The following is a 20,005-nucleotide window of genomic DNA, read 5'->3' on the forward strand; positions in this document are numbered from 1 at the left end:
AAATTTGGGGGCAAGCTTGTTCGAAACGGATCGGAGTGGAATGTTCTTAGTAGAAAGCCACACTCCTTGGCCAACGACGTATACCGGAGGCTTCGACCGGTGGCGATCGGCCTTAGCCTTGGTGCGCGCCCCACCCGGAGAAGAGTCTCACGGGCTCTGCTCCATGCGTGACGGCACCTCTGGATGAAAGCGTGAGCGGAAGGAACAGTGACCTCGGACTCCGTACTGGGAAAGATAGGTGGCTGGTAACCTAAACTACACTCAAACGGAGAGAGACCCGTAGCTGCCACTGGCAACGAATTGTGAGCGTACTCAACCATAGAGAGTTGTTGGCTCCAGGAAGAGGGATTCTTAGAAACCAAACATCGCAACACTCTCTCCAAATCTTGGTTGGCCCTCTCCGTTTGACCGTTGCTCTGGGGATGAAACCCTGAAGACAGGCTGACACTCGCTCCCAGTAACCTACAAAACTCTTGCCAAAACTTGGACACAAATTGGGGCCCCCTGTCAGAAACTACGGCCATCGGCAGGCCATGTAAGCGAAAGACGTGATCGACGACAGCTACCGCTGTCTCCTTGGCAGATGGTAATTTAGGCAAGGGAATAAAATGAGCTGCCTTCGAGAACCGGTCCACCACGGTCAACACCACCGTCTTGCCCTGGGAGGGCGGGAGGGCGGTAACAAAATCTAACGTGATGTGGGACCAGGGTCTCGAAGGGACCGACAGCGGTTGGAGTAACCCATCTGGGGGTCGATTAGAAGTCTTCCCAGTGGCACAAACCGAGCAAGCCAAGACAAAACTGTGAATGTCACGAGCCATCAGTGGCCACCAAAAGCGTTGCTTAACCAAAAAGCTAGTGCGGCTGACTCCTGGATGACACGCTACGTTGGAGCAATGCCCCCACCGAATAACATCGGACCGACACCCCTCCGGCACAAACAACCGATTAGGCGGGCAACCGGGCGGAGGCGTTACCCCTTCTAAGGCCGTTTTGACCCTCGATTCAACCTCCCATGTGAGTGTGGATACTACTAGGGTCCCGGGTAGGATGCACTCGGGAGTGGATGGGCGTTTGGAATGGTCAAAAATGCGAGAAAGGGAATCGGGTTTGACATTCTTGGAACCCGGGCGATACGAGAGAGAGAAGTCAAAACGTCCGAAAAGAGTGCCCACCGCGCCTGCCTGGAGTTGAGTCGCTTGGCGGTTCTGATATATTCCAAATTTTTGTGATCGGTCCAAACTATAAAAGGTACCCCGAACCCTCTAACCAATGGCGCCACTCCTCCAGTGCTAACTTCACTGCCAACAACTCTCTGTTGCCAATGTCGTAGTTGCGTTCCGCAGGTGATAACCGATGGGAAAGGAACGCACAAGGGTGCATCTTGTCGTCAGAAGAGGAACGTTGGGAAAGTACCGCACCTACCCCCACCTCTGAAGCGTCCACCTCTACTACGAACTGATGCGAGGGATCGGGAGCTATGAGGATGGGAGCCGAAACAAAGCGGCTCTTGAGTTTGGCGAATGCAGCCTCGGCTGTATCGGACCACCTGAACGTCACTCTGGGGAGGTTAAGGCGGTAAGAGGAGCGACTATCTGACTAAAGTTGCGAACGAAACGCCGGTAGAAATTGGCGAATCCCAGAAACCTCTGTAGGGCCTTACGGGAATCTGGGCTTGGCCAATCCACCACAGCCTTAACCTTGTCAGGATCCATGCGAATACCTTCAGTCGAGACGATGTAACCTAGGAATGGAACGGATTGTGCATGAAAAATGCATTTCTCCGTCTTGACAAAAAGTCCATTCTCCAACAACCTCTGAAGCACTCGTCTGACGTGCTGAACGTGTTCCTGGAGAGAAGAAGAAAAAAATCAGTATGTCATCCAGGTAAACATATATGAACTGATCAATCATATCTCTCAGCACGTCATTGACGAGTGCCTGGAAAACCGCTGGGGAGTTGGATAGCCCAAAAGGCATGACCAAATATTCGAAGTGCCCTCTGGGGGTGTTAAACGCGGTCTTCCATTCGTCCCCCCTTATGCGAACCAAATGATATGCATTACGTAAATCCAACTTAGTGAACACGGATGCTCCCTGTAACCTTTCAAAGGCTGAGGACATCAACGGTAAGGGATAGGTATTCTTCACTGTGATGTTATTCAACCCACGGTAATCAACGCAAGGACGCAGAGATCCATCCTTCTTCCCCACAAAGAAGAACCCCGCCCCGCTGGAGAAGAGGAAGGACGAATGAATCCAGATGCCAGAGAATCCGAGATGTATCTCTCCATAGCCTCCCTCTCAGGAACAGAGAGTGAATATAACTTGCCTTTAGGCGGAGACTCACCTGGCAATAATTCTATTGCACAGTCATAGGGACGATGCGGAGGAAGAGAAGCAGCACGGGACTTACTGAACACCTCCTTCAGGTCGAGGTATTCAACGGGCACGTTAGACAAATCCACTGCCTCCTCTAGAAACACAGAATCAGACACAGACGAACAGGCAGACACTAAACAGGACTCAAGACACTTGTTACTCCACATGGATATAGAGTTATGACCCCAGTCAACTCTGGGGTTGTGTTGGGTGAGCCAAGGGTGGCCGAGGACTAATGGTGCAAGGGGTGAGTCCATGAGTAGAAATGATAGTGTCTCAGTGTGATTGCCAGAAGTGATGAGTGTGATAGGTTCAGTGGTGTGAGAAATGTTGGGGAGTTCTTGACCATTGAGAGCGTTGACGGATATCTTGTGCGTGAGTGAGGTGATAGGAATCTGGAGTTTGTGAGCGAGCTTGAAGTCCATGAAATTACCCTCTGCTCCTGAGTCCAGTAAGGCTTGGGTGTCGTGCGTGTGGGTGGCCCATCTTAGTCTTACCGGGAGGAGAGTAGATGATGAGGTCTTCTCTGTGGTGACACCACCCGATAGTAGCCTCATGTTTACTACCGGGCCTGATCTTTTACCGGGCAGGAGTGGATAAAGTGGCCCGCTCTACCACAGTAGAGACAGAGTCCTTGGGATCTCCGCCTCTCCCTCTCTTCCCGGGAGAGGCGAGCTCTCCCAGCTGGATGGGATCGTGAGCGGAGGCTGAACTGGCCGTGTTCCCGCCGCTGGCATGCCCGCCCTCCGTGTCGTTATACGGTCTGTTAGGCATGCTCGGCGGCCAATACGACTCAGACGAGCGTCGACCCTCAAGGCTAGTTCCACTAGTCCGTTTAAACTCCTGGGAAGGTCCAGAACATAAATCTCCTTCTGGATCCGGTCCTCCAGCCCATGCAGGAACATGTCCCACTGCGCCTCCTCGTTCCACTGACACTCTGCGGCCAGAGTGCGGAATTGGATGGAGTATTCCGATACTGAACGGTCTCCTTGGCGAAGGTCAGCGAGTAGTCTGGCCGCCTCCCTACCCGCCACGGCCCGATCGAAGACCCTTCTCATCTCCTCGGAGAGTGTCTGAAAAGAGGTGCAGCATGGGTCCTGGTTCGCCCACACCGCCGTTCCCCAAAGGGCCGCTTTGCCTGATAGCAGTGTGAGTACGAATGCTACCTTAGACTGTTCACGGTTGAAGGTCCGTGGCTGCAACGAGAAATGCATGGAACATCTCGTAAGAAAGGCTCTGCAATAGTCAGGATCACCTGAATAACCCTCTGGTGTCGGTAGCCGTGGCTCTAGCTGGGAATCCGGCTCTGGCGGGGCGGGTTGAACTGCCGGTGTAGGTGGCGTGGCGGAACCCCTCAGATGGTGTAATTGTTGGATCAGCTGGGCTACCTGCGTCGCAAGGGCTTGTACTGCCTGACCGGTGCTGGAGATGTTCTCCTCTTGTTGATCCATTCTCGTGATACTGCGGGAAATGACTTCGGTCAGACTCGTTGAACTCGCTGCATCCATGGTCTGGTCAGATCGTTCTGTGACAACACAGAGGCGGATGCAAGATGCAAGCAACGATGGTTTAATGAATACAGTTTACAACAGCAACAGGACAGACAGACTGTACTTAGACGGAATCCGACCCAGGGACTAGGGCGCATCTTCCAATGATAGCGTGCTGAGAAATCCAGGGGAGTGTGTCCGGATGGGTAGGAAGGAGCACAGCAGATAATCCACACAAGGACGGCGAGAGAAGAGCACAGACACACGACACAACCTCAGGGAAGTAACAACGATCTGACAACAAGAAACACTGGTTACAGAACATATAAAGGGAAGATAAGTGGTTCCAGCTGGCGCAGACAATCAGGCCGAGATTGGGAACCACGCCCACACAAACACGAGAGAGAGAGAGAGAGAGAGAGAGAGAGAGAAAGAGAAAAGGAGGCAGTGGATTCATGAACCGTGACAATTATAGTATGTGACATTTCTGAAATTGAGTATGCTTTAAATGCCAGGATGTCATACTCATTTTGGATTTTCATCTAGTAGAATTCACTGCACACTATTGAGGAAGAGAATCCTCTTTCGAGACCTACGTGTGTTCGACAACAGCTGACAACCAGATAAGGGGACGTGCTCTACCAAAATGAACGAATTGTGGGATTCAGCACAATTGCGCATTAGATGATGTCTTCATAGTATGGATGAGTTGAATATGTTGCATGCCATTTGGGCTTACTACATTTCTTCAACTTTTTACTAAACAGTCCGTACTAAATTGTATGTAGTACGATTAGTACACAGCATGCCGTTTAAGTAAGTAGTAGGTAAGCCAGATTTCGGATATGGCCAGTAACCTTAATATTAGTAGAGATATTTAGCAGCACAATTATAAATACATTCAGCAGTGACATGGAATCTTTGACAGAGTAATTCCCGTGCTCCTCTTCCTGGTACTTGTTTGTGATTGCTAGTTTTTACGTGTGTATTGCTATAATATATAACAACAACAGTGCTTTTGGTTTGGATCATTGATGAAGTAAAATTTTGATTTGATTTGCGGTCTTGGTTCTTGATTTGGTCATTGATGAAGTATTTTGGTTTGAATTGCATTCTTGGTGCTTGGTTTGGATCATTGATGGAGTGGAGTTATGATTTCTGGTCCAATACCTGACCCTTCTGCAGTATCTTACAACCAAAAGCATACTATTATACTACACTGAACAAAAATACAAATGCAACATGTAAAGTGTTGGTAACATGTTTCATGAGCTGAATTAAAAGATCCCAGAAATGTTCCCTACATACTAAAAAGTTATTGTGCACAAATTTGTTTTCATCCCTGTTAGTGAACATTTCTCCTTTGTCAAGATAACCAACAAGTCAGTTCATAAAATTTCTGCCCTGCTAGAGCTGCCCCGGTAAGTGGAAATGTCTAGGAGCAACTACGGCTCAGCTGAAACGCGTAGCGCATAAAAATCATCTGTCCTCGGTTGCAACATTCACTACCGAGTTCCAAACTGCCTCGGGAAGCAATATCAGCGCAATAACTGTTCGTCGGTAGCTTCATGAAATGGGTTTCCATGGCCGTGCAGCCTCACACAAGCCTAAGATCATCACGCACAATGCATCGGCTGGAGTGATGTAAAGCTCGCCACCATTGGACTCTGGAGCAGTGGATACGCATTCTCTGGAGTGATAAATTATGCTTCACCATCTGGCAGACCGCGAATCTGGGTTTGGCGGATGCCAGGAGAACGCTACCTGCCTCAATGCATAGTGCCAACTGTAAAGTTTAGTGGAAGAGGAATAATGGTCTGTGGCTGTTTTTCATGGTTCGAGCCCCTTATATCTAGTGAAGGGATATCTTAACCCTACAGCATACAATGACATTCTAGACTATTCTCTGCTTCCAACTTTGTGGCAACAGTTTGGGAAAGGCCCTTTCCTGTTACAGCATGACAATTCCCCTGTGCACAAATAAAGGTCCATACAGAAATGGTTTGTCGAGATTGTTTCGAGGAATTTGACTGGTCTGCACAGAGCCCTGACCTCAACCCCATCGAACACCTTTGGGATGAATTGGAACACCGACTGCGAGCCAGGTGTAACTACCCAACATAAGTGCCTGACCTCACTATGGCTCTTGTGGCTGAATGGAAGCAAGTCTCTGCTGCAGTGTTCCAACATCTAGTGGAAAGCCTTCCCAGAATAGTGGAGGCTGTTATAGCTGCCAAGGGGGCATCAACTCCGTATTAATGCCCATAATTTTGGAATGAAATGTTCGACGATCAGGTGTCCACATACTATTGGTCAGGTAGTGAATCTGTGAGGAACAGATGCATATCTGTATTCCCAGTCATGTGAAACCCATAGATCAGGGCCTAATGTATTTATTTCAAGTGAATGATTTCCTTATATGAACTGTAACTCCGTAAAATCTTTGAAATTGTTGTATGTTGCGTTTATATTTTGTTCAGTGTATAATATCTAAGCATATAAAATGAAACAACGGCAAACACAACAACACTGGTTTGCTTGTTTGTTCCATGCAGACGTTCTGTGAGTGTGTACCCAGCACCTCCCAGCTTAAACACCGCTGGTCAGACTCAGACACAGTCAGAGAGACCCCATCACCCACCAAGGTAAGAACACACAGACTCACACAGACACACACACTTAGAACACACCTTGATATCTCACATACACCAAAACATACACTATCGCCCAACCTGCAATCTTTTACCATACAATTCACACTATGAAATAATATATTATAATGATAATTTCTAACAGGTTAGCTCTTACTTCTTAAAATAATGCTTCATTATATGGTATTTTCTATTTGTGGTGAAATGCATTTATGTTTGGATGTAAATCATCTAGTTTAATATAGCTCATCATGTGACTAAAGCTAAGGTGAGTCTTCAGGTCTCAGGCACAATTACATTGATTCACCAAGTTCTTATTTCAGCCATTGTCACAGATGGAGATTTGAAGTGTCCTCATGAAGAGGAGAGGAGAGCGGATATGAGGGAGAGGAAAGGATAGGAGAGAAGAAGAGAGAAGTGGAGAGGATATGAGAGGAGAGGATAGGAGAGGAGTAAAGAGGAGAGGGGAGAGGAGAAGAGTGGAGAGGATATGAGAGGAGAGGATGACTAAAGCATGTCCCTGTCATTAGCTGTACAGAACAGCTCGGCGCGGCTCAAGGGATCTAATGGCATATGTATGCTCTCTCTGTCTTTGCCTATCTCGCTTTCTCTTTCTCCATGTTTCATTCCTCATCCATCCCTCACTCCACCTCCCCCTCTCCCCATCCCTGTCACTCTCTCTTTTTCTATCTGAGGAGAGCAGGATTAATACTGAGGAGCTCATCTACATGGAGGATTAGCGCTCCTTCACAATGCCCTCCTTGCCCCATCAGTGTCTCCATCACCATGGTGATCACGTTCAGGGGATTATCAGATATTAAAAGTCACATCTGAGTGCAGAGCAGAAGAGGTGGTAAACCTTGACTCTAAAGAAATACCTAAATTAACCGTGGATTAAGCTTGTGCTGCTTCGCACATAAAGACGGAAATGATTGTAACAGGATCTGAGTACGTGTGGGATGGTACAGAATATGCGTGTGTGGAGGTCTGTGGGCTCTGTATGTAAAAAGATAGAATGTGGGTGCGTGTGTCTGCATGTGCGTGAATGCATCACAGGAGGCCGCTGAGGGGAGAACTGCTCATAATAACGGCTGGAATGGAGTTAATGAAATGGCATCAAACATATGAAAACCATGTATTTGATACCATTCCACCTATTCCGCTCCAGCTGCTACCACGAGCCCGTCCTCCACAATTAAGATGCCATCAATCATTGTGTATCTCTAATGGTTTTCTACTTATCTAATGACCGGATGAAGACCGTCATCCAGCCATCAGCCTAGGATGTGTCTGCTGCTGTCGTATAGGAGGACAGTGGTCCTACATCCCAGTGGTGGTCCTACCTCCCAGTGTGTGTCCTCTCTCATCCCATGGGGGTGGGGTGGGGGGGGGCATAAAGAGAGAGGATCTGGCTGAAAATACTTGAATCAGTTATAGAACCCATTGCCCTTTATGGTTGTGAGGTCTTGGGTCCGCTCACCAACCAAGAATTCACAAAATTGGACAAACACCAAATTGAAACTCTGCATGCAGAATTCTGCAAAATTATCCCCTGTGTACAACGTAAAACACCAAATAATGCATGCAGAGCAGAATTAGGCCGATACCCACTAATTATCCAAATCCAGAAAAGAGACGTTAAATTCTACAACCACCTAAAAGGAAGCGATTCCCAAACCTTCCATAACAAAGCCATCACCTACAGAGAGATAAACCACCCACATCACTACAACACTGTATGTAGACATAATATGACATTTGAAATGTCTTTATTCTTTTGGAACTTCTGTGAGTGAAATGTTTACTGTTAATTTGTATTGTTTATTTCACTTTTGTTTATTATCTATTTCACTTGCTTTGGCAATGTTAACATATGTTTCCCATGCCAATAAAGCCCTTGAATTGAATGTAACTGAATTGAGAGAGAGCGAGAGAGAGAGAGGGGGGCAGAGAGAGAAAGAGCCCCTTTGAATTTAGAGAGAGAGAGAGAGAGAGAGAGAGAGAGACTGAATCCAGTCAGTAATTACCGAGTGGCTTCCTACTGAGAGATGGAGAGACTCATTAACAAAAGCACTGTTTAGACAGGGTTTGAGTGGTTTAGCTTGGCTCAATGGAATTATACAGACAGAAATTGTATTGTGTGTTTGGGGGTGGGTCTCTGAGTGGATGTAGTACTGTATGTAAGAGGTGTAAGGGGGAGAGGGGGGGTGTAGAGTGGATGTAGTACTGTATGTAAGAGGTGTAAGGGGGAGAGGGGGGTGAAGAGAGGGTGTAGTACTGTATGTAAGAGGTGTAAGGGGGGGGGGGGGTGTAGAGTGGATGTAGTACTGTATGTAAGAGGTGTAAGGGGAGAGGGGGAGGGGGGAGGGTGTAGAGTGGATGTAGTACTGTATGTAAGAGGTGTAAGGGGGAGGGGGGGAGAGGGGGTGAAGAGTGGATGTAGTACTGTATGTAAGAGGTGTAAGGGGGAGAGGGGGGGTGAAGAATGGATGTAGTACTGTATGTAAGAGATGTAAGGGGGGAGAGGGGGTGTAGAGTGGATGTAGTACTGTATGTAAGAGGTGTAAGGGGGAGAGGGGGTGAAGAGTGGACGTAGTACTGTATGTAAGAGGTGTAAGGGGGGGAGGGGGGGTGGGTCTCTGAGTGGATGTAGTACTGTATGTAAGAGGTATAAGGGGAGAGGGGGGTGAAGAGTGGATGTAGTACTGTATGTAAGAGGTGTAAGGGGGGAGGGGGTGAAGAGTGGATGTAGTACTGTATGTAAGAGGTGTAAGGGGAGAGGGGGTGAAGAGTGGATGTAGTACTGTATGTAAGAGGTGTAAGGGGGGGAGGAGGGGTGTAGAGTGGATGTGGAGTACTGTATGTAAGAGGTGTAAGGGGGAGAGTGGGGGGAGGGTGTAGAGTGGATGTAGTACTGTATGTAAGAGGTGTAAGGGGGAGAGGGGGGGTGAAGAGTGGATGTAGTACTGTATGTAAGAGGTGTAAGGGGGAGAGGGGGGTGAAGAATGGATGTAGTACTGTATGTAAGAGATGTAAGGGGGAGAGGGGGTGTAGAGTGGATGTAGTACTGTATGTAAGAGGTGTAAGGGGAGAGGGGGTGAAGAGTGGACGTAGTACTGTATGTAAGAGGTGTAAGGGGGGGGGGGGTGGGTCTCTGAGTGGATGTAGTACTGTATGTAAGAGGTGTAAGGGGGAGAGGGGGGGTGAAGAGTGGATGTAGTACTGTATGTAAGAGGTGTAAGGGGAGGGGGTGAAGAGTGGATGTAGTACTGTATGTAAGAGGTGTAAGGGGGAGAGGGGAGGGGTGAAGAGTGGATGTAGTACTGTATGTAAGAGGTGTAAGGGGGAGGGGGTGATGAGTGGATGTAGTACTGTATGTAAGAGGTGTAAGGGGAGGGGGAGGGGTGAAGAGTGGATGTAGTACTGTATGTAAGAGGTGTAAGGGGGGAGGGGGTGAAGAGTGGATGTAGTACTGTATGTAAGAGGTGTAAGGGGAGAGGGGGGTGAAGAGTGGACGTAGTACTGTATGTAAGAGGTGTAAGGGGAGGGGGGTGAAGAGTGGATGGAGTACTGTATGTAAGAGGTGTAAGGGGAGAGGGTGGGGTGTAGAGGGTGGGGTGGATGTAGTACTGTATGTAAGAGGTGTAAGGGGGGTGAAGAGTGGATGTAGTACTGTATGTAAGAGGTGTAAGGGGGAGAGGGGGGGGGTGTAGAGTGGATGTAGTACTGTATGTAAGAGGTGTAAGGGGGAGAGGGGGGGGGTGAAGAGTGGATGTAGTACTGTATGTAAGAGGTGAAAGGGGAGAGGGGGTGTAGAGTGGATGTAGTACTGTATGTAAGAGGTGTAAGGGGGAGGGGGGGGGGGGTGAAGAGTGGATGTAGTACTGTATGTAAGAGGTGTAAGGGGAGAGGGGGGGTGTAGAGTGGATGTAGTACTGTATGTAAGAGGTGTAAGGGGGGGAGGGGGTGTAGAGTGCATGTAGTACTGTATGTAAGAGGTGTAAGGGGAGAGGGGGTGTAGAGTGGATGTAGTACTGTATGTAAGAGGTGTAAGGGGGAGAGGGGGGGTGTAGAGTGGATGTAGTACTGTATGTAAGAGGTGTAAGGGGGAGAGAGGGGGGGGTAGAGTGGATGTAGTACTGTATGTAAGAGGTGTAAGGGGGAGAGGGGGGTGAAGAGGGGATGTAGTACTGTATGTAAGAGGTGTAAGGAGGGGGAGGGGGTGAAGAGTGGATGTAGTACTGTATGTAAGAGGTGTAAGGGGGAGGGGGGTGAAGAGTGGATGTAGTACTGTATGTAAGAGGTGTAAGGGGGAGAGGGGGTGAAGAGTGGATGTAGTACTGTATGTAAGAGGTGTAAGGGGGAGAGGGGGGGTGAAGAGTGGATGTAGTACTGTATGTAAGAGGTGTAAGGGGAGAGGGGGTGAAGAGTGGATGTAGTACTGTATGTAAGAGGTGTAAGGGGGAGAGGGGGGGTGAAGAGTGGATGTAGTACTGTATGTAAGAGGTGTAAGGGGAGAGGGGGGGGGAAGAGTGGATGTAGTACTGTATGTAAGAGGTGTAAGGGGGAGGGGGGTGAAGAGTGGATGTAGTACTGTATGTAAGAGGTGTAAGGGGGAGAGGGGAGGGGTGAAGAGTGGATGTAGTACTGTATGTAAAGAGGTGTAAGGGGGGAGGGGGTGAAGAGTGGATGTAGTACTGTATGTAAGAGGTGTAAGGGGAGGGGTAGAGGGGAGAGGGGGTGAAGAGTGGATGTAGTACTGTATGTAAGAGGTGTAAGGGGGGGGGGGGGGGTGAAGAGTGGATGTAGTACTGTATGTAAAAGGTGTAAGGGGAGGGGGTGAAGAGTGGATGTAGTACTGTATGTAAGAGGTGTAAGGGGGAGGGGGTGAAGAGTGGATGTAGTACTGTATGTAAGTGGAGGTGTAAGGGGGAGGGGGTGAAGAGTGGATGTAGTACTGTATGTAAGAGGTGTAAGGGGGATGGGGGTGAAGAGTGGATGTAGTACTGTATGTAAAAGGTGTAAGGGGGAGGGGGTGAAGAGTGGATGTAGTACTGTATGTAAGAGGTGTAAGGGGGAGGGGGGAAAGTGGATGTAGTACTGTATGTAAGAGGTGTAAGGGGGAGGGGGGTGAAGAGTGGATGTAGTACTGTATGTAAGAGGTGTAAGGGGGAGGGGGTGAAGAGTGGATGTAGTACTGTATGTAAGAGGTGTAAGGGGGGGGTGAAGAGTGGATGTAGTACTGTATGTAAGAGGTGTAAGTGGATGGGGGAGGGGGTGTAGAGTGGGGGTGAAGAGTGGATGTAGTACTGTATGTAAGAGGTGTAAGGGGGAGAGGGGGTGTAGAGTGGATGTAGTACTGTATGTATGTAAGAGGTGTAAGGGGAGAGGGGGTGAAGAGTGGATGTAGTACTGTATGTAAGAGGTGTAAGGGGAGAGGGGGTGAAGAGTGGATGTAGTACTGTATGTAAGAGGTGTAAGGGGGGGAGAGGGGGTGAAGAGTGGATGTAGTACTGTATGTAAGAGGTGTAAGGGGAGAGGGGGGGTAGAGTGGATGTAGTACTGTATGTAAGAGGTGTAAGGGGGGAGAGGGGGTGAAGAGTGGATGTAGTACTGTATGTAAGAGGTGTAAGGGGGAGAGGGGGGGGGGTGAAGAGTGGATGTAGTACTGTATGTAAGAGGTGTAAGGGGGAGAGGTGTAGAGTGGATGTAGTACTGTATGTAAGAGGTGTAAGGGGGAGAGGTGTAGAGTGGATGTAGTACTGTATGTAAGAGGTGTAAGGGGGAGAGGGGGGGGTAGAGTGTTATATTTCTTCCTTCCCTTGTGTGTCACACGTTAAAGTACGTAGATCAGCTTAGATCACCATCTCCTTGTCTATCCATCTCCCCCTTTCCGCTCTGCCTGTATGTACTGGTCTCCCATCCAGGGTTTTAACCAAGCCCTTGCTTAGCTTTGATATGTGTCAATGGCTACTATCAATGTGCTATTGTGATTATTGAGAGATCATAACTAAATAATACACTGAGAGTACAAAACATTAAGGACCCTCCACTGCCTACACACAGTACCCCGTCATTTCAAAGTGGAATAGTGTTTTTTGACATTTTTACTTATTAATTAAACGTTCAAGCTAAAATGTATTGTCAATAAGTATTCAACCCCTTTTTTATGGCAAGCCTAAATAAGTTAAGGGGTAAACATTTCCTTAACAACTCACATAGCAAGGGCTCCTGAGTGGTGTAGTGGTCTAAGGCACTGCATTTCAGTGCTAGAGGCATCACTACAGACACCCAGTTTGATTCCAGGCTGATTTTTTTATATTTTTTTATTTTTTTTATTTCACCTTTATTTAACCAGGTAGGCTAGTTGAGAACAAGTTCTCATTTGCAACTGCGACCTGGCCAAGATAAAGCATAGCAGTGTGAACAGACAACACAGAGTTACACATGGAGTAAACAATTAACAAGTCAATAACACAGTAGTAAAAAAGGGGAATCTATATGCAATGTGTGCAAAAGGCATGAGGAGGTAGGTGAATAATTACAATATTGCAGATTAACACTGGAGTGATAAATGATCAGAAGATCATGTACAGGTAGAGATATTGGTGTGCAAAAGAACAGAAAAGTAAATAAATAAAAACTGTGGGGATGAGGTAGGTGAAAATGGGTGGGCTATTTACCAATAGATTATGTACAGCTGCAGCGATCGGTTAGCTGCTCAGATAGCTGATGTTTGAAGTTGGTGAGGGAGATAAAAGTCTCCAACTTCAGCGATTTTTGCAATTCGTTCCAGTCACAGGCAGCAGAGTACTGGAACGAAAGGCGGCCGAATGAGGTGTTGGCTTTAGGGATGATCAGTGAGATACACCTGCTGGAGCGCGTGCTACGGATGGGTGTTGCCATCGTGACCAGAGAACTGAGATAAGGCGGAGCTTTACCTAGCATGGCCTTGTAGATGACCTGGAGCCAGTGGGTCTGGCGACGAATATGTAGCGAGGGCCAGCCGACTAGAGCATACAAGTCGCAGTGGTGGGTGGTATAAGGTGCTTTAGTGACAAAACGGATGGCACTGTGATAAACTGCATCCAGTTTGCTGAGTAGAGTGTTGGAAGCAATTTTGTAGATGACATCGCCTAAGCGAGGATCGGTAGGATAGTCAGTTTTACTAGGGTAAGCTTGGCAGCGTGAGTGAAGGAGGCTTTGTTGCGGAATAGAAAGCCGACTCTTGATTTGATTTTCGATTGGAGATGTTTGATATGGGTCTGGAAGGAGAGTTTGCAGTCTAGCCAGACACCTAGGTACTTATAGGTGTCCACATATTCAAGGTCGGAACCATCCAGTGTGGTGATGCTTGTCGGGCATGCGGGTGCAGGCAGCGATCGATTGAAAAGCATGCATTTTGTTTTACTAGCGTTTAAGAGCAGTTGGAGGCCACGGAAGGAGTGTTGTATGGCATTGAAGCTCGTTTGGAGGTTAGATAGCACAGTGTCCAATGACGGGCCGAAAGTATATAGAATGGTGTCGTCTGCGTAGAGGTGGATCAGGGAATCGCCCGCAGCAAGAGCAACATCATTGATATATAGAGAGAAAAGAGTCGGCCCGAGAATTGAACCCTGTGGCACCCCCATAGAGACTGCCAGAGGACCGGACGGCATGCCCTCCAATTTGACACACTGAACTCTGTCTGCAAAGTAATTGGTGAACCAGGCAAGGCAGTCATCCGAAAAACCGAGGCTACTGAGTCTGCCGATAAGAATATGGTGATTGACAGAGTCGAAAGCCTTGGCAAGGTCGATGAAGACGGCTGCACAGTACTGTCTTTTATCGATGGCGGTTATGATGTCGTTTAGTACCTTGAGTGTGGCTGAGGTGCACCCGTGACTGGCTCGGAAACCAGATTGCATAGCGGAGGAGGTACGGTGGGATTCGAGATGGTCAGTGACCTGTTTGTTGACTTGGCTTTCGAAGACCTTAGATAGGCAGGGCAGAATGGATATAGGTCTGTTACAGTTTGCGTCCAGGGTGTCTCCCCCTTTGAAGAGGGGGATGACTGCGGCAGCTTTCCAATCCTTGGGGATCTCAGACGATATGAAAGAGAGGTTGAACAGGCTGGTAATAGGGGTTGCGACAATGGCGGCGGATAGTTTCAGAAATAGAGGGTCCAGATTGTCAAGCCCAGCTGATTTATACGGGTCCAGTTTTTGCAGCTCTTTCAGAACATCTGCTATCTGGATTTGGGTAAAGGAGAACCTGGAGAGGCTTGGGCGAGGGGCTGCGGGAGGGGCAGAGCTGTTGGCCGAGGTAGGAGTAGCCAGGCGGAAGGCATGGCCAGCCGTTGAGAAATGCTTGTTGAAGTATCACAACTGGCCGTGATTGGGTCCCATAGGTCAGCGCACAATTGGCCCAGTGTCGTACAGGTTTGCTGGTGTAGGCCGTCATTGTAAATAAGTATTTGTTCTTAACTGACTTGCCTGGTTAAATTAAATAATAAATACATTTAAAAATAAGTTGCATGGACTCACTCTGTGAGACTTACCCAGAAAGATTCACAGTTGTAATCGCTGTCAAATGTGCTTCTACTAAGTATTGATTTAAGGGTGTGAATACTTATGTAATTGACATATAAAGCACGTGCAAACACACACATAAATGCACACTGATACTCACACACACCACAGACACAAACGCTGCTTGACATGCAGAATGAAATTGGATTGTTCTTTGCCTGCATGTCGACTGAGAGAAAACAGACAACTAATTGTGATGCGTGAAAAGATGCCCCGGAGCTGCATCTGACTGCATCTGGGCTTGGAAAAAGAAGTGATGCAACCACATAACGCAACACAGCTTGGGCACGTGTGTGTGTTTGTGTACAGTATGTGGCGTCAGTATGTGTGTGTTCGTATGTAAACAGAGAAGTCCTGTCATCCTGTAGCAGCTGGAGAATGGCTCTCTCTCTCTCTCTCCAGGTGCCTCTGTCCCCACCATTTTCCCTCCTTAACCAGCAGCCTCCTCTACTCCCAGACTCTGTTGTTGTCAGGAGTCAAACTATTGTTTGTGTTATGTGCCTCTGGGCTTTGTTCCTCCCCAATGAGTTTGGGTGCATATGTCAGTTCTGCATGTGTACTGAATGTGTGTTCATGAAACTGAGAATTACTGAATAGAAGTGTCTCTACTCCTAACACAGCAGAAATACACTGGGAGTGAACACACACACACACACACACACACACACACACACACACACACACACACAGCCATGACGTCCACATCTGTGCTAGGAGGCTATGAATAACCACAGTGATGAAGAAGTGGCTCTCTGGAAAACAGGGTGTATACCACAGAGAGACACACAGTGATAAAACATCACATACTGTAGCACACCATTAGCTGGCCATTAGCATGGTCCACTGTGCCTCTACTGCCAATTTACATATTCATTATCTCATACACACACTAAGTATGAAATCAGACATGCTAACACATACACGCACACACACAGAGCCATACTTACACAAACACACACGCACACACGCACACACACAGAGCCATACTTACACAATCACACACACACACACACGCACACACACACATGCTCGCTCTCACACACACACATACACTTCCAATGAGTGCATCATCCAGTGGGAAATAAGTGTAATCATGTAGAGGTGGATATGGGGAAGATAGGAGTTGTTAATCATACAGTGGTAGTGTATGACATACCTCTCTCCTCTCTCCCATACACACATGGTAATTAAGATGAAGAGATGAAGATCACTTTATCGGTCAATTGTAAGCAAGGAGCAACTGAAATTTCACTTCCGGCTTCAAACCCAACCCCTCCGAAAGACACACATACATAAACAGGTTTTTGGAGCGGGTGCTGCCACACTTGGTGCGCAGGGAGCTGTTGCTGTGAGGGTTAAGTGCCTTTCTCAAGGACACACATTTTTGAGACCAGCAACCCTTTGGATGCCAGCTCACTTGCTGACAGATTTTTTCAGTTGGACCTGGGATTAAAACTGACAACCCTCTGGTTGCTTTCTCGCATCTCTAACAGCTAGGCTAACTGCCGCCCTAAAAGTACGTTTAATTGTCACATACACCGTGGCAAAATTGCTCCCAATTGTCAAATCTTTTTTAGTGTCTTTTTAACACTTCTATTGATGTCTTTCTCTCTCACTTTTTTCTTCATACTTTCTCTCTCGTTCTGCCTCTCTCACACTTTCTATCTCTCTTTGCTTCTTACTCTTTCTGCCTCCCTCTCTCTCTTTCTCTCCCCTTCTCTCTCCCATTCTCTCTCTTCCCTTCTCTATATCTCTCTGAAGTGGGAGTGAGAATTGAACCTGTTTCCCTGCTGTGTTCATCCCCAGAGGTATTTTAAACTGGGACTCTGGCTCAGATTCTCCTCAATACGCTACATACTGTATCTCTTCTCTTCAAAAACAACATATGTTGCAGAAAACATGTTTTCTATCGGGCTTTTTCCAACTTTCAGACTTTTGATGTTTATTTTTTGGTGGGTTCAGTTTTAATGCAGAAGTAGTGTATGGTGGTTAATGAGCTATGGGAAAAGATATTGCTCATAACAAACATTAGTTAATAAAGGACGGGTTGTGAAATGTGAAGCCTCAAATATTGAATTCCTGTAAACAGCACTAATCTTCAATTATAGAGCAACAAGAACAAAAAATGTCTGTCTGTAGGTTTAACATTCCACTTTTATTTTGTCCCTCCCTCCATCCCACCTTCCCTCCCTCCCTCCCTGTAGAGGATGAGCTGCAGCTACCTCCTGTGCACCATCCTGCTCTTCGTCGCCGTCCTTCTGGCCGTCACAGCAACCGGCACCATCCTCTTCATGAACCACTACCAGGCCCCGCCCATGTCTGACGGCCCACCCCACATCTCAACCAATCCGGACGAGGCCAACGCCCTGGTAACCGTGGAGAGGGGCGACGGCTCACGCATCAACATCTTCATCGACCCCAACTGTCCGGACTACAACGGGAACTTCCTACGCCTGGAAGGGGTGCAGACATCGCTGCTCCACTCGCTGACCGACCACGACACCGACCTGAAGTCGGTCAAAGGTCAAGACCGGGCGCTGCTGGTCAACCTAGCTGAGGAGGTGGCCAAACTGTCGGCCCACGCTGGTCAGCTGAAGATGGACTACGAGTCTCTGAGACGAGGCCAGGGGAGTCTGGGGCAGGACCTGAACACACTGCAGACAGAGCAGGGACGCCTCATACAAGTAAGCTCGTATTTCATTTTTTGTATCTTTTATTTAACCTTTATATAACCAGGAAGGGCTCATTGAGATTTGAAATCTATTTTTCAAGAGCATCCTGGCCAAGATAGGCAGCACCAAGTCATTACACAATTACAGACAGACAACATGAAAAACTATAGGTATTCTAGTAAAACCATAGAATTCACAAGAGTATATCAAAATCATAAAACAGCTAATTAAAATATTGAAAGGTCAGGGAATCAACCTCAAAATCCTTCATCAATGATTTAAAAACACCAATCGGGACAAGTTCTTCCAGTTTAAAAGTATTTTGTAAGGCGTTCCAAGCCAAGGACGCAGAGTGAATAAAATCCCTTTTATCAAATTCAGTTCGGACGTTTGGAGCAGTTAGCAGGATAAAGTCCTGCGAACAAAGATAGTACCCACCACATTTCTGAACAATAAATATTCCCAAATAAAATGGTAGTACACCCAAAATGACTTTGTAATAAAGTATATAAAGTGCAGGGGTGCGTAAGGGTTTTGCAGTTTAAAATAAATCTCAATGCTCCATGGTAAAGGGTGTCAATTGATCTCAAACACTGAGCGGAAGCATTCATATATAAAATATCCCCATAGTCTAGTGAAGGCATAAATGTTGCTTATACTAGTCTCATCTGGCTTCAAAAGAAAAACAGGCCTTATTCTTCAGCTTAAATTGACACAAGGTATGTTGAACAGTATAAAAAGCAGTTTGCAAGTTCTGGAAAGCTTTTGTGGGAGATGAGGCACAACAATAAATAACAGTATCATCAGCATAAAAGTGAACTTGAGGATTTGCACATTTTTGTCTCAGTTATTTACATAAATAGTGAATAAGAGGGGACCAAGTGCAGAGCCCTGGGGCACACTATTACAGACAGACAATTTAACAGACATGGGCCCATCAAATTAGATGCACTGAGTTCTATCAGACAGATAGTTATCAAACCATGCAACTGCATGCTCCGAAATACCTATGCTCGACAATCTCTGCCTCAATATAGCATGCTCAACTGTATCAAAGGCCTTAGAAAGATCAATAAAAAGTGAGACACAGTGCTGTTTTTTGTCAAGGGCTTCCGTGATATCATTTTAAACCTTCATGGCTGCTGTAAATTGTGCTATGCTTCTTCCTGAAGCCCGATTGGTACATTGATAAAATAGAGTTAGTATTAGCTGTTCTCTAACAAGGGTTTCAAGTATTTTCGCCAGGGGTCACAGCTTTGAGATTGGACTATACTTGTTTAAAAGAGTCAGATCTCCCAGTTTTAAAAGTGTTTGGACAAATGCTGATTTCTAGATCTTTGGAATTTCATTACATTCCAGGGTTAGATTGAACAGTATCAGCTATGAGATCAGCTGCCAGTTTTAAAAAGCAGGGATCAAGAAGATCAGGACTTGCAGGCTTTCTCTGATCTAAGGATTTCATGGCTTTATGTACCTCCTGCACTGAGAATGGCAAAAAGCAAACGTTTGACCAGCTCTCACTGGTTCATCCACACAGGGTTGTACAGAGCCAGAGGATACTGAATCAAACAGCCTACTAGATGATACAAAGTGCTCATTGAAACAATTCAGCATTTCAATTTGACCATATACAGCAAGAGTCCTTCAATACACATGCCGGTAATGCATTAACATTACTGTTACCAGACAGACTTAATAGCTTTCCAAAAAATTCTAGGGTCATTCAGATTATCCGTGGTAACAGACATAACATTTTCAAACTTGGCCTTCCTGAGAAAAAAAGAACACTTGTTTCATAGCTGCCTAAAAAGAAGCCAATCAGCATCAGAACATGATTTCCTTGCTTTAGCCCAGGCTAGATTACATTTGTGAATAAAAGAAAACCATGGATGATCCCACACCTTAACTCTGAACCTGTTGAATGGGGCATGTTTGTTCACTATTTGGAAAAAAACATGAAATAATTTCCAGGCAGTTCCACATCAGGAATAAGCTTGATCTTGCTCCAGTCAAAATAAAACAAATCATGAAAGAAAGCCTGCAAATACAAATCTTTAAATTTATATTACGAATAAAGCGTTGGTTTGTCTAAGGAACCTTAGTATATCTAACAGCAACAGCGCAATGGTCACTTAAATCATTACAAAAAACACCAACTGCAGAATATTTATGTGGAACGTTTGTCAATATCAAATCAATCAGGGTAGATTTCTTTGGACATTTGGGCGGGTGGGTGAGTT

The 20,005-nt window shown here is 46.7% G+C and overlaps 1 protein-coding gene across 5 annotated transcripts in view; it reads left to right on the forward strand.

Annotated features, from left to right (window-relative positions):
- Positions 1-20,005, forward strand: part of LOC118386563 (fibrinogen C domain-containing protein 1-like) — a 313,829-nt gene that overhangs the window by 37,079 nt on the left and 256,745 nt on the right. For 4 of the 5 annotated variants that reach the window (XM_052525491.1, XM_052525490.1, XM_052525492.1 and 1 more), the window contains exons 2-3: positions 6,428-6,517; positions 17,298-17,777. In XM_052525491.1, coding sequence (XP_052381451.1) covers positions 6,428-6,517; positions 17,298-17,777 — 570 coding nt within the window. The remainder of the gene's footprint in view (positions 1-6,427; positions 6,518-17,297; positions 17,778-20,005) is intronic. The other variant, XM_052525489.1, reaches the window with a different exon arrangement.

Source organism: Oncorhynchus keta, chromosome 9 (assembly GCF_023373465.1).
Source record: "Oncorhynchus keta strain PuntledgeMale-10-30-2019 chromosome 9, Oket_V2, whole genome shotgun sequence".
In the NCBI taxonomy this organism is placed as follows: Eukaryota; Metazoa; Chordata; class Actinopteri; order Salmoniformes; family Salmonidae; genus Oncorhynchus; species Oncorhynchus keta.